Consider the following 15,636-nt stretch of genomic DNA (forward strand, 5'->3'; position numbering starts at 1 on the left):
CAATGTCCAAGAATGCACTAGATCAAGCCCTGGGGAGTTATATAAAATCATAAGACCATAATATATAGGAGCAGAATTAGGCCACTTGCTCCATCAAGTCAGCTGTGCCATTTCATCATGACTGATCCATTTTTCCTCTCAGCACCAATCTACTGCCTTCTCCCCGTATCCCTTCGTACCTTGAGCAATCAAGAATCTATCTACCCTTCTGAATAAATACACATAAAGACTTGGCCTCTGCAGCTGCTTGTGGCAAAGAATTCCACAGATCCCCCACTCTCTGGCTAAAGAAATTCCTCCTCATCTCCATTATAAAAGGACACCCCTCTATTCTGAGTCTGTGTCCTTTGGCCATAGACTCCCCCACCAGAGGAAACATCCTCTCCACATTCACTCTGTCAAGATCTTTCAGCATTCCATAGATTTCAATGAGGTCACCCCTCATTCTTCTGAATTCCAATCAATACAGCACCAGAGCCATCAAACACTCTTCATATGACAAGCCATTCAATCCTGGAATCATTTTCATGAACCTTCCTTGAACCCTCTCCAATGTAAGCACATTCTTTTAGATAAGAGGCCCAAATCTGCTCATAATATCCCAAGTGAGGCCTCACCAATGCTTTATAAAGCCTCAACATTCTAGTCCTCTTGAAATGAATGCTAACATCGCATTCGCCTTCCTCACTATCGACTCAACCTGTAAATTAACCTTTAGGGAATCCTGCACAAGGACTCCCAAGTCCCCAGATTTTTGAATGTTCCCTCCATTTAGAAAATAGTCTACCCTTCTATTTCTTCTACGAAAGTGCATGACCATATGCTTCCTGACACTGTACTCCATCTGCCACTTCTTTGTCCATGCTCCTAATTTGTCTAAGTCCTTCTGTAGCTTCTCTGCTTCCTCAAAACTACCTGCCCCTCCACCTCTCTTCATATGATCCATGAACTCTGCAACAAAGCCATCAATTCCATCATCCAAGTGATTAACCTATCCACCTTAATGCACTGTAAGTCTGCAAATACGTACACCCTGGCAATATAATTGTCATCCAAAACATCTCCAATTGTCTCCCTTACCTCTTGAGTAAGCAAAATTTTCTCCAGTAAATACCGAGGAGAAATACTGTATGCATTAAAATTGCCATCCATCTCTTGCAGCTCGAGACACAGACAGCCTTGCTGATCTCTAGGGATACCTACTCTCTCCCTAGCCACTGTTCTACTCTTTATCCTCTTGGGATTTTCCTTACTTTACCTACCGGATTCATCTCATACCCTCCCTTTGCCCACCTGATTTCCCTCTTAAGTGTATCTCTTGTAGTTGTGGTTGTCCAAGGAGTAGAGTAGGGAGCTGAGAAAACCATCTTGTAAGGTGCCAGTCATGGTGGATGTTTTCCTGCCTCTTTTTACTAATTGGTCAGAAAGTCAAGGATCCAGTTGCAGAGGGAGGTGCTGAGAGGCTGAGAATAATGGCGGAAGTCACTGACAGCTGTGCAGAGGTGAACACTGAGATGGCACGGGCTGGGGAGTGGGGGGCTACAGACCAAGTAATGAGAGTTCAGCCCATTGATCAGCCTGTTCATGATAGGTCGAATGATCTGTTTCCGTGTTGTATTTCTCTATGAGCTGTCTTCATTACCAAACTGAGCTGCAGGGATCAGAGGTACCTAGAGTTTGTCCTTCAGTCTGGCTCTTCATATCGGACTTTCCATCGGAGAGCTGTGGAAGCCACAGTATGATCAGGAGTACCTGTGACAGGCCCAGTGAGCTGATAGAGAGAGAGAAAACAGTGATGATATCTGTACCCAGAATCGTTGACAGTGAGTGGAACTAGCAGTGTAAAGAGCAGATAAAGGAAACTTACTCACCACAGCATGAGCTTTCAAAGGTCAGGCACAAACAGAACTCACGTACTGTTCTTTAAAATTTATCAACTTCCATTACCTAAATATAAATACTAGACATTCAATTGTTTGTAACAGGTTCTTTCCCCACCCTCACACACAGATTTCTTCTATGCTATCTCAGAACCATGAGTCATTTTCTGGAACATCTGACCCAGGCAAGTAGCGAGTTTGTACAGCTGTCACTTGTTACATGAAGTAGTTTCCTCATTCTTTATACCTGAAAAAGGCTTTAGCTTCCAATCCATGCACCCTATGGTTCAATGCACCCTGACCCATTGAAAATGTGGGTTACTGCACCCTTATATCAGTGTCATGCACCCCGCAGCCCAGTACCCAGTATCCACTGCAAGAATACCCAGTGCACAATGCTGGCTACCTAGTGCAGACACTACACCTATCATATACTACTAAAGATGCAAACACCGTTTACCTATTCTCATCTTCACTGACGTGGTTTAACTTGTTTTTAACTCTTTCAGAGGTTTGAGGAAAGAATCATGGTTTTATTTCTGGATGATCTCATTATACTTTCCACTGATGAGCAGAAAACTGCTGTTCAGTATGAGGTAAGTGTGTGCTTTTTACTACCCCTGAGGTGAACCGCCACACCACCTCAGATATCCCACCTCTCCCGAAGTTCCAGAAGTCTCACGCATATTGATAGCGGCCCCCTGACACCCGCAAATTATATACAATATCCTGGAAATTGAATTTTTTGAGAAGGAGGGGGAGCATCCTGATTTGTCTCTCTTCGTGCTAAGTAGACCTATCAGTTTTCTCTGTGGGTGGGCTTTACAGTTGGCCTCAAAAATAAGAACAGTGTTGCTCGCTGCACTGTTTGCAACTGTGACTTTTCTATTGTCCATGGTGGGTTAAATGAGTTTAATAGGTGTCATTCATTCATTCGCATAGCTAACATTCTTTAATCCAGCTGGTTAGCTGCTAAGGAGCTATTCTATTGATGTCCTACGTGATGAGGCCAAACTCCCTGTAGACTTGCTTAAGGTTGTAATAGAATTTAAAAAAATGACTCCATGATAATATAATACTGAATAAGTACTTATTTTAATGTCACATTTTCTGCATATACCCAACTTGGTTTACAGATTAGACAAAATCACTAAACAATGTATTACATACACACTTGGAGGTCAACTGGGGGGGGGGGGGAGCGAGTGGAATATGGGGTTGCGGGGGGTGGGTGTGTTATTCCCTGAAATGAGTTTTTGTAGGGTGGGATGTCTGCCACCTTAAACTGTGAAGCAGGTCTCTCTACATACAGCCAACCTGGTGCTGAAGCAGACATTACTGTTGCCGAAGTCTATATGTCAATTAAAACCCTTAATAACAAACAGGGATTAGAACCATAGAACCATAGAACATTACAGCACAGAAACAGGCCTTTTGGCCCTTCTTGGCTGTGCCAAACCATTCTTCTGCCTAGTCCCACTGACCTGCAGCTGGGCCATATCCCTCCATGCCCCTCTCATCCATGTACCTGTCCAAGTTTTTCTTAAATGTCAAAAGTGAGCCCGCATTCACCACTTCATCTGGGAGCTCATTCCACACTCCCACCACTCTCTGCGTGAAGAAGCCCCCCCCCCGATGTTCCCTTTAAACTTTTCCCCCTTCACCCTTAACCCATGACCTCTGGTTTGTTTCTCCCCTAGCCTCAGTGGAAAAAGCCTGCTTGCATTCACTCTATCTATACCCATCATAATTTTATACACCTCTCATTCACCCCTCATTCTCCTACACTCCAGGGAATAAAGTCCTAACCTATTCAACCTTTCTCTGTAACTCAGTTTCTCAAGCCCCGGCAACATCCTTGTAAACTTTCTCTGCACTCTTTCAACCTTATTAATATCCTTCCTGTAATTAGGTGACCAAAACGGCACACAATTCTCCAAATTCGGTCTCACCGATGTCTTATACAACCTCACCATTACATTCCAACTCTTATACTCAATACTTTGATTTATAAAGGCCAATGAACCAAAAGCTCTCTTTACAACCCTATCTACTTGTGACGCCACTTTTAGGGAATTATGTATCTGTACTCCCAGATCCCTCTGTTCTACTGCACTCCTCAGTGTCCTACCATTTACCTTGTATGTTCTACCTTGGTTTGACCTCACACTTGTCCGCATTAAACTCCATCTGCCATTTTTCAGCCCAATTCCTCTGCAAGCTTTAGATCCCTGTGGCACACCACTAGCCACAGGCCTCCACTCAGAGTAGCAATCCTCCACTGCCACTCTCTAGCTTCTTCCATTGAGCCAATGTCTAATCCAATTTACTACCTCTCCATGTATACCTAGCGACTGAATCTTCCTAACTAACCTCCCATGCGGGACCTTGTCAAAGGCCTTACTGAAGTCCATGTAAACAACATCCACTGCCTTCCCTTCATCCACTTTCCTGGTAACTTCCTCGAAAAACTCTAATAGATTGGTTAAACATGACCTACCATGCACAAAGCCATGCTAACTGTTTCTAATAAGTCCCTGTCTATCCAAATACTTGCAGATCCTATCTCTTAGTATTCCTTCCAATAATTTACCTACTATCGATGTCAAATTTACCGGCCTATAATTTCCCAGCTTACTTTTTGAGCCTTTTTTAAACAACGGAACTACATGAGCTATCCTCCAATCCTCCGGCACCTGACCCATGGATATCAACATTTTAAATATTTCTGCCAGGGCCCCTGCAATTTCAACACTAGTCTCCCTCAAGGTCCGAGGGAATACCCTATCAGATCCTGGGGATTTATCTACTCTGATTTGCCTCAAGACATCAAGCACCTCCTCCTCTTTAATCTGTATAAGTTCCATGACCTCCCTACTTGTTTGCCTTGTTTCCATAGACTCCATTCCAGTTTCTTTAGTAAATACAGATGCAAAAAAACCATTTAATATCTCTCCCATTTCTTTTGGTTCCATACATAGCCGACCACTCTGATCTTCAAGAGGACCAATTTTATCCCTTACTATCCTTTTGCTCTTAACATACCTGTAGAAGCTCTTAGGATTATCCTTCACCCTGACTGACAAAGCAACCTCATGTCTTCTTTTAGCCCTCCTGATTTCTTTCTTAAGTATTTTCTTACTCTTTTTATACTCCTCAAGCATTTTATTTCCTCCCTGTTGCCTATACATGTTATACATCTCTCCCTTCTTCTTTATCAGAGTTCCAATATCCCTCGAAAACCAAGGTTCCTTATTCTTATTGCCTTTAACCCTGACAGGAACATGCAAACTCTGCACTCTCAAAATTTCTCCTTTGAAGGCCTCCCACTTACCAATCACATCCTTGCCAGAGAACAACCTGTCCCAATCTACACTTTTTAGATCCTTTCTCATTTCTTCAAATTGGGCCTTTTTCCAGTTTAGAACTTCAACCCAAGGACCAGATCTATCTTTATCCATGATCAAGTTGAAACTAAGGACATTATGATCACTGGAACCAAAGTGTTCACCTACACACACTTCCATCACCTGCCCTAACTCATTTCCTAATAGGAAATCTAATATTGTATCCTCCCTAGTTGGTACATCTATATATTGATTTAGAAAACTTTCCTGAACACATTTCACAAACTCTAACCCATCTAGACCTTTAACAGTATGGGAGTCCCAACCAATGTGTGGAAAATTAAAATCCCCTACAATCACAACTTTTTGTCTCCTGCAGTTGTTTGTTATCTCTCTGCAGATTTGCTCCTCCAATTCTTGCTGACTATTGGGTGGTCTATAAAACAACCCTATTAATGTGGTCAAACCTTTCCTGTTTCTCAGCTCCACCCATATGGCCTCAGTAGACAAGCCCTCTAATCTTTCCTGCCGAAGCACTGCTGTAATATTTTCCCTGTCTAGCAAAGCCAGCCCCCCATCCTTCATCCCTCTGCCTCTATCACATCGAGGAACATTGAGCTGCCAGTCCTGCCCCTCCTGTAGCCAAGTTTCAGTAATGGCTATGATGTCATAATTCCACGTGTCAATCCAGGCCCTCAGTTCATCTGCCTTTCCCACAATACTCCTTGTATTGAAATATACACAACTCAGAAGATTGTTACCACCACACACAAACCTTACTATTTATGACTTTGCATGAACTACTAACATCATTTATTTCACCCCCACTCCACTATCTACTCTGGCACTCTGGTTCCCATCCCCCTGCAAATCTAGTTTAAACCCTCCCCAACAACACCAGCAAACCTCCCTGCAAGTATATTGGTCCCCTTGTAGTTCAGGTGTAACCCAGCTCTCTTGTACAGGTCCCCAGAAGAGGTCCCAATGATCTGGAAATCTGAAACCTTTCTCAGCCATGTGTTCATCTGCTAGAGCATCCTACTCTTACCCTCACTGGCACGTGGCACAGGCAGCAATCCGGAGATTACTACCCTCGAGGTCCTGTTTTTCAACTTCCTACCAAGCTCTCTGTACTCACTCTTCAGGACCTCCTGACTCTTTCTACCTATGTCATTGGTACCGATGTGTACCACGACATCTGGCTGATCACCCTCCCACTTCAAAATGGTGTGCATGCGATCAGAGACATCCCTGACCCTGGAACCCGGGAGGCAACAAACCATCTGGGAGTCTCTGTCACGACCACAGAATCTCCTGTCAGTACCCCTGACTATGGAGTCCCCTATCACTACCACTTTCCTCTTCTTCCTCCCTTTCCCTTTTTCCCAGACTGTTGATATTTCCAATGCCAGATTCCAAGAAGACAAAGATTTCCTCATCTCAAGCCAATCCAGAGAGTGGTGTCAAAGTCCTCTCCCTGTTGCCACGACTGCCCAAGCACAGCCACCTGAATGTGACACCCTCCCACCCCACACCCTCCTTTCTGTCCAGCCTCCACTCCTGCAACTCCAATGTGCCAGCCCTCTGTGGTAGAAAAGTCTCTGCCCAACACCCAGGGACTGCAGGTCTAAACATCTGCATGGAGCTGGCCTTAGTAAAACCGCACAGCTGGAAACAGCTGGGAGGAAGTCAGTGCCTGTGGGACTGTCAACCAGCACAAAGATGATTAGTAAAACAGAAGGTGTAATGGGAGCCATTAGACTAAATTAAGAACATGAGAACTTGGAGCAGAAGTTGTCCATCTGGCTCATCAAACCAGCTCTGCCATTCGATAAGATCATGACGTGACCGTGGACTCAGCCCCATCTTCCTGCCTTAATCCTATCACCCTTAATCACCATCTTATGCAAAAATATATCTCACTGTGTCAGGCAGATATTTAATGAGATAGCCTCTACTGCTTTCCTCTACAATGCAAATTTCAAAACACTGCAAACGATTCCCTAATTTAGTTCAACAACTATGGACTCGCTTTCATAAACTCCCATCCTGAATATTATTTGCTTACTTTTATTGTTTGTACGATTTGTTTTTTTTCTGCTCGTTGGGTCTTCTTTACTTTTAATGGGTTACATTGGGTTTCTTTGTTTTGCAGCTGCCTACAAGGAGACGTAGCTCATTAGTGTAGATACTTTGATAATAAATTTACTTTGAACAATGCAAGTTAGCTTAAGAACTTGTTTCCAGGCTCCTTGTGATGGAGATTCAGTGTTGAATATTTTTAAGTGCAACTCTTTTTATTGAACATAATCAATTGCCCTGTGCTTGGGACTCAAGAGTGCTAAAGTCAGTACAATTGGTTATTATAGAAGAGTACAGTGAGTAGCCACAAAGGTTTAACAGATGTTCTGTCCCATACAGGGCAGACTTCCCACACAAAGCATCAGAGCTTTGGAAAGATCAGCACGAATTGGACACCTGGAATTTGAAATTACAGGTAACTCATATCCCCAAGTCATGGTCCTGATGTTTCCTATTAGTATACCCTCAACTGATGGGAAATCCTTTGGCCTCACCAAGGCAAACTGATGTAACTCTGTGAACACCATCGTAACTGGCAGCACGTAAGGTAACAGGGAAAAGAACTGGACTGTTGGAGGAACTCAGCAGGACAGGCAGCACCTGGGGGCAGAGGGATGGTTAAAGCTTTGGATTGAATGTCTCCTCTTTTGGGGACATGAGAGACTACAAATGCTGCAAACTGGTGCAACACACAAACTGCTGGAGAAGCTCAGCAAATCAGGCAGCATGTTGGAAGGAGATGGACAGACATTGTTTTGGATCAGGGTCCTTCTGAAAGGGTCTTCACTGAAGAATTCCTCCAGCAGTATTTTCCCCCTCCTTTTTTGCAGGGTAACAAAAGCTAACAGTCCACAGTCCAGTCATGTTCTGGCTGACAATGTCATATTGTTGGTTGACCATAAGACCACAGATATAGGAGCAGAATTAGGCCATTGAGCCCATCAAGTCTGCTCTGCCATTTCATCATGGCTGATCCAATTTTCCTCTCAGTCCCAACAAGAACAGTTGAGATATGTTCTATTCTCTTTGGGTTCTGGCTCCACTTCTAGAGATCCCCGAAACCCACAGAACAACCTTTTCCTGGTATATGGATAAACTTACTTCAGCCCATCTCCTTGACTGGGGCATTATCCACCAACAGCAGCTCATCAAAGCCCTCTGTCCTGGGCCAGTTGTCCTCAGGTGTAGTCCATCAAAGATCCTTCCCCTCCCAGGAATAGGGTCTTTGGAGCTTCGGTTGGAGTTTCTGTAGCTCTGGGGTTTTACGGGATGGTTTCCTAGCACCATGCCCAACCATCCTCCTTTCACAGCCAGGCTCTGTACTGTCCATGATAGAGTTTTACTGGGTAAAGTACTTGTATAATTGTGGTTCTTTGTCCCTGCAGGAGAGATGATGGAACCCGTGCAGGTCTCCTGTGCCAGGCCCAGTGAATATAAAAAGTGGTTTTTCCACCTACAGAAGGTACAGTCCGAGAATCAACTGGTGGGCATTGGAAGTTTAAATATGTTCTGAGGTTAAAATTTAAACTATACAAAGTATTACAATTACAACGTCAATTACAAATGGGACAAAGTTACTGAGGCAGACGGGAGATCAGATAGTCTGGTTGGGTTATTGTGATGGGATGGGAGGGGTGGGGATCAGGTGATTGAATCAAGTGACAGAGATTAAGTGATGGGGATTAAATGCTAGATACCTAGGGGTGGGAGAGCTGCTTTCAGAATGAGCTAGAGGAAATAAAGGCAGGAGGTGACTGGGGGAATGCAGGGTGATTGGAAGGGGGATAGGGTGAAATTGAGCAGATCTGGGGGTGAAGTATAGACCAATTACTCATTCCTTCCCATGGTTAATTAAATATTGAAGCGATTGGTCCTCGACTGACAAACCACGTCAGGCTCTACAGTCACAGGGAAGTGAGAGAGCTTTGTTGTGTTTCCTCTTCAGCCTGACCACAGCACCAGCACTCTAACCTTTAACCGACAACCCCCACCCCGACTGCCGAGAAAGAGAAGCAGCTGCCACTACTAGCCCTCCGTTACACGGAGCCACAACGCAAGAAACAGCAGCTTCGTCCAGACGCACGGAGATGGCCGTTGGATCTGAACCCTAGGTTACTAAGTTGCCAGGACCTTGCTATGTCACATAACATCGCCAGACATGTGGTATCAGGGAGTGTACAGTCAGTTACCTCAGACACAGATCCCAGCAGCACACACTGATCCCAGCATCCCACAGACACTGATCCCAGCAGCCCACGGACACTGATCCCAGTATCCTACAAACACAGATCCAACAGCACACACTGATCCCAGCAGCACACACTGATCCCAGCAGCCCACGGACACTGATCCCAGCATCCCACAAACACAGATCCAACAGCACACACTGATCCCATCAGCCAAAGGACACAGATCCCAGCATCCCACAGACACAGATCCAACAGCACACACTGATCCTATCAGCCAAAGGACACAGATCCCAGCAGCACACACTGATCCCAGCATCCCACAGACACAGATCCAACAGCACACACTGATCCTATCAGCCAAAGGACACAGATCCCAGCAGCACACACTGATCCCAGCAGCCAATGAACACAGATCCCAGCAGCACACACAGATGCAGTAGTGAACAGACACTGACCCTCAGAAGTTGAGGTGTGATAAGGGAAAACAGTTGCAGGTGATTTTGGGTTCAGTACACCTGCCGAACAATCATCTCAGTCACACTCATTTCACATAAAGTGCACTTTTTCTTAAATGGACAGCGTAAACTATTTGTTAATGAATCTCCAACCTTCAGTTTCTGAAGGTCCTTGTGTCGAAACTTGTTAATTTTCAAAACAGGAAGCATATCATTTCCTGCTAGTCAAAGTTGTTTATGCAGGATTACATAGAATATAGAACAGTACAGCACAGTACAGGCCCTTTGGCCAACAATGTTGTGCCAACCCTTAAACCCTGCCTCCTATATATCCCTCCACCTTAAATTCCTCCATATACCTGTCTAGTAGTCTCTTAAATTTCACTAGTGTATCTGCCTCCACCACTGATTCAGGCAGTGCAGTCCACGCACCAACCACTCTCTGAGTGAAAAAACTTCCTCTAATATCCCCCTTGAACTTCCCTCCCCTTACCTTAAAGCCATGTCCTCTTGTACTGAGCAGTGGTGCCCTGGGGAAGAGGCACTGGCTGTCCACTCTATCTATTCCTCTTAATATCTTGTATACCTCTATCATGTCTTCTCTCATCCTCCTTCTCTCCAAAGAGTAAAGCCCTAGCTCCCTTAATCTCTGATCATAATGCATACTCTCTAAACCAGGCAGCATCCTGGTAAATCTCCTCTGTACCCTTTCCAATGCTTCCACATCCTTCCTATAGTGAGGCGACCAGAACTGGACACAGTACTCCAAGTGTGGCCTAACTAGAGTTTTATAGAGCTGCATCATTACATCGCATCTCTTAAACTCTATCCCTCGACTTATGGAAGCTAACACCCCATAAGCTTTCTTAACTACCCTATCTACCTGTGAGGCAACTTTCAGGGATCTGTGGACATGTACCCCAGATCCCTCTGCTCCTCCACACTAGCAAGTATCCTGCCATTTACTTTGTACTCTGCCTTGGAGTTTGTCCTTCCAAAGTGTACCACCTCACATCTTTCCAGGTTGAACTCCATCTGCCACTTCTCAGCCTACTTCTGCATTCTATCAATGTCTCTCTGCAATCTTTGACAATCCTCTACACTATCCACAACACCACCAACCTTTGTGTTGTCTGCAAACTTGCCAACCCACCCTTCAACCCGAACACCCAGGTCGTTAATAAAGATCATTACAAGTAGAGGTCTACTTTTGATTGTTCTAGCTCTGTGCCAACTGTATGCAGTGTTGTAGATCATTGTGCAAAAGATTCTTACCTCATGGGGAATGCATAACTGTGAACTAACCTCTTGACAATTGACTAGGCACTAGTATTGACTCGCAACGGGTTTCTGTGCTGCAGAATTGGACAATAAGTTGGAAAATATTTTGTGGTAGGATTCTGGCCATGAGTACAGAATCCAGCAACTTCCCTGAGGGTGAATGGCCTCTGGTTTGAGGAAGAGCTGCCTGTGGAGTGATGAGGGTTTGTCTCACAGGTTGAATGGGGAGGGGAGAATAATAAAAAGTTCTGGAAGAAGTTATTTTGTAGTTACTGAAGCAATTCTTGTGGAGAACATCAAGGAGTAAGACTCATTCATGGAGACCGCACAGTCTCGATGGGCCAAATGATTGCCAGTGGTTCAGGCTTATTGGCATTGGCTGAATGAAAACTCTTCCAAGCTCATCATATCGCATTTAGAGACGACAAGACAGGTGTTGTATGCCGAGCTTTGCACAAGTCTACAGATCCTCCTCCGCCCCATCATGGCACCAGCTGCAGAGTGGAGATGACCATCAACCCTTACCTGGTTCACCCTTTCCCCGATGGCCCATCAAACCTCACCTGAGTCCTCCCTTTCCTCTTATGGCCCATCCTTTCCCCTGATAGTCCACACTTTCCCCTGTGGCCCATCCTTTCCCCTGATGGTCCACACTTCCCCCTGATGGCCCACACTTTCCCCTGATAGTCCATCCTTTCCCCTGATGGTCCACATTTCCCCCTGATGGCCCACACTTTCCCCTGATAGTCCATCCTTTCCCCTGATGGTCCACACTTCCCCCTGATGGCCCACACTTTCCCCTGATGGTCCACACTTCCCCCGATGGCCCACACTTTCCCCTGATGGTCCACACTTCCCCCTGATGGCCCACACTTCCCCCTGATGGCCCACACTTTCCCCTGATAGTCCATCCTTTCCCCTGATAGTCCATCCTTTCCCCTGATGGTCCACACTTCCCCCTGATGGCCCACACTTTCCCCTGATAGTCCATCCTTTCCCCTGATGGTCCACACTTCCCCCTGATGGTCCACACTTCCCCCTGATGGCCCACACTTTCCCCTGATGGTCCACACTTCCCCCAATGGCCCACACTTTCCCCTGATGGTCCACACTTCCCCCTGATAGTCCATCCTTTCCCCTGATGGTCCACACTTCCCCCTGATGGCCCACACTTTCCCCTGATGGTCTACACTTTCCCCTGATGGCCCATCCTTTCACCTGAGGACCTGTCCTTTCCCCGATTCATTCTATTTATTTATTTATTTATTTCGAGATACAGCACAGTAACAGGCCTTTCCAGCCCAATGAGACCGTGCAACCCAATTACACCCATGTGACCAATTAACCTACTAACTCGTATGTCTATGGAATGTGGGAGGAAACCAGCACACCTACAGGAAACCCACATGGTCATAGGGAGAACATGCAAACTCCTTACAGATTGCAATGGCACTAATTGCTGCACTACAGTGCCACCCAGTTAGTGTGGAAATATTGAAGAGAGGTTATACCCAGATGCACAAGACCATAAGACAGAGGAGCAGGCCATTCAACCCATCAATTCTGCTCCACTATTTCATCATGGCCGATCCCAGATTCCACTCAAACCTATACACCTGCCTTCTCGCCATATCCTTTGAAGCCCTGGCTGATCAGGAAACTAACAACTTCTGCTTTAAAAGTATCCATCCTTTTCCCTAATGGGCCATCCTTTCCCTTGATGGCCTATCCTTTTCCCTCACAGTCCATAATATTGTGCAGTCTCTATTTTCCTTCTGCCTTCCTCCTGTGCTCCCACTCTAGTGATTATCACCTTTGTGTTTGTAGGAACTTCCTGTGCGTAACCTGGCTTCGTCCTTTGTCAGTTAACCACAGTGACAGAGTACTTGTTTGGACGTAAAATGTTTTGAAGGTGAATTGATGCAGTATTTGCACCCTCCTACCTGTATCTTCACTCTCAGTAGATCCCACCAACTGGGTGTGAGATATAGCTGCCTCACACCCTGCCTGTACCTGTCAATGGACATCATTCTGGGCTCTGGTTAAGGCAGAAATATTCCCGTGGTCAATGGAAATATTAAATCAGGGGTTTGGGACAGCTCCTAGCAAGGGAGAGGGTTACGGGCAGAATTGGCAGTGTGATGTGTGGGCAGACACATCATAAACAGGATCAGAGAGAATTTGCACACTGATTCACACCCATCAATGGCACAGATCATATGGCATGTGGTTTAGTAATGTGATCTGGTCACCTCCTACCACTTCCTGCAATTTCCCTCCATGACCAACACAGGCGATGATGTCATTACTGTAAACGAAGTGTTACCAGTGTACTCGCATGGACCCTATGGAAATCATACATTGAAGCCAGGTTCACAAGACAGAACCTACCTGTGACTGCTCATCTCTTCAGGTGTCCCAACACTTCCTTCGGTGAAGCTACTGTTCATGCAAGGGTTCTCTTAAATAAAGACATTTCAATTTGAGATAATTCTCCATGTACTATTTGTTTCATTCAAACTGTTGTCTTCTCGTTTCCCACTTACTGGCTGAAGAAATAAACTGCTCAGGTACAATACCTTTAAGCCCTGGACCTTCACCACCAACTCCAAAGGGTCACTCACTAACCCAAAATCTCACCCCTGACCCCCTCACCTGCTGATTCCAGACCCTCAGACGCTGACCCCTAACCCTGGATTCAAAGCCTTACCCACTGACCGCTGGGCCTTCAATTTCTGATCTCACAGTAGATGGGTCCGTAGTGGGGGTGGAATCAGGGTGTGATGGGAACAGGGGACAGGACCGGTGTCAAAGGTAACAATTTCTCAGCAGATACCACCCTTCCGTTCTCACAACTCCTTGATGGAGATAAATCAGGGTCACAACAACCTTATATTCCAGATTAGCAAGACCAAAGAACTAATGGTGGACTACTGGAAGGGTAAGTCAAGGAACACACACCAGTCATCATTGACTGATGAGCATTTTCAAGATCCTGGGTGTGAACATCTCTGAGGATCTATCCTGGGCCCAACATTTTGATGCAATTACAAAGAAGGCACATCAGCAGCTATATTTCATTAGGAGTTTGAGGAGAACTTTGGTATGACACCAAAGAATCTATCAATTTCTACAGATGTACCATGGAGAGCATCCTGACTGGTTGCATCCCTGTCTGGTGTGGAGGCTCCAATACACAGGCTCTTAAGAAGCTGGGGAGGGTTGTAAGTTCTGCCAGCTCCATCACAAACACTAGCTTCCCCATCATCGAAGATGTCTTCAAGAGACAGCACCTCAAAAAGACCCTCACCATTTGTGTCATGCCCTCTTCTCACTGCTACCACCAAGGAGGAAATACAGGAAGACACACACTCAACATTTTAAGAACAGCTTCTTCCCCTTTGCCTTTAAATTTTTGAATGGACATTGAACCTATGAACACTATTGATGCTGTTGATTTAGTTATTTATTTTTCTAACTTATAACAACTTTTATGTCTGGCACTGTAATGCAGTTGTAAAACAATCAATTTTACCAGAGAAGTCATTGATAATAAACCCGATTCTAATCCTGATGTAGTTTTGTCCTTTTCCATTGAACAGCTCCTCACCCCAGTATCATTCAGTAAATCTCCACCCTTGCTCTGCCTTTTGACTGGGACCTGCCCAATGGACGATCCTGCACCCCCAGCCCCTCACAGCACCACTCTATGGTGACTGCGGGGCACTGGATCATTTCTGAGTCTGAGGAGATTTTACTCCTCAAGACACTTCAACTCCCTCTAATTACAAGAAATATTAATTCCGATGTCTTCTGCTAATTAGTGGTTTCCAGAAATGGTTTAGTGGTTGATGGTTCTCACAGAAGCTCAAGAAAATGGAAACTTCCAGCAAATGCGTCAGGACGTGTAAATATTGCTGAGGAAACATTATCTGTGGAATACAGTCTTTCCCTTCTGAGTTGACGTTTCCACTTGGTGATTTGTATTGATTTGCAGAAAATGACATCAGGATTGTTCTGTGCATTAACATCCCCATTACACATGTAAACTAGTTATGCTAGTGTTAGATCCCAATGGTCTTCCCATGGATTGGGAATAAAACCCTGTACCTGAAACCTGCTGGTCCATTCTCAGAATCACTAGATTAGGGTACACCATCACTTGAGTTTTAAAGGGAGTGTGCACTGATTTATTTGCAAGTCTGCAATTTCTGGCAGTGTAATTTTAATGAACTTTTGAGAATGAGTAATTGAAGTCAAAGTGAATCAGAATCAGGGTTAATATCACAAACATATGTTGTAAAATCTGTTGTCTTTGCAGAACAATGCAACACATAATAAGAGGAAAAAATCTATGAATTACTATATAAAATAAGTAGTGTCAAAATATATATATTTTTAT

General features: G+C 44.9%; 1 protein-coding gene across 4 annotated transcripts in view; it reads left to right on the forward strand.

Annotated features, from left to right (window-relative positions):
* The window catches only part of LOC140718501 (uncharacterized), a 67,478-nt gene extending 53,753 nt beyond the window's left edge, over positions 1-13,725 (forward strand). For all 4 annotated transcript variants that reach the window (XM_073032409.1, XM_073032411.1, XM_073032412.1 and 1 more), the window contains 4 exons: positions 2,390-2,476; positions 7,649-7,724; positions 8,695-8,771; positions 9,255-13,725. In XM_073032409.1, coding sequence (XP_072888510.1) covers positions 2,390-2,476; positions 7,649-7,724; positions 8,695-8,771; positions 9,255-9,338 — 324 coding nt within the window. In that variant the 3' untranslated portion in view covers positions 9,339-13,725. The remainder of the gene's footprint in view (positions 1-2,389; positions 2,477-7,648; positions 7,725-8,694; positions 8,772-9,254) is intronic.
* The last annotated feature ends 1,911 nt before the right edge of the window (positions 13,726-15,636 follow it).

Source organism: Hemitrygon akajei, chromosome 29 (genome assembly GCF_048418815.1).
Source record: "Hemitrygon akajei chromosome 29, sHemAka1.3, whole genome shotgun sequence".
Taxonomy (NCBI): Eukaryota; Metazoa; Chordata; class Chondrichthyes; order Myliobatiformes; family Dasyatidae; genus Hemitrygon; species Hemitrygon akajei.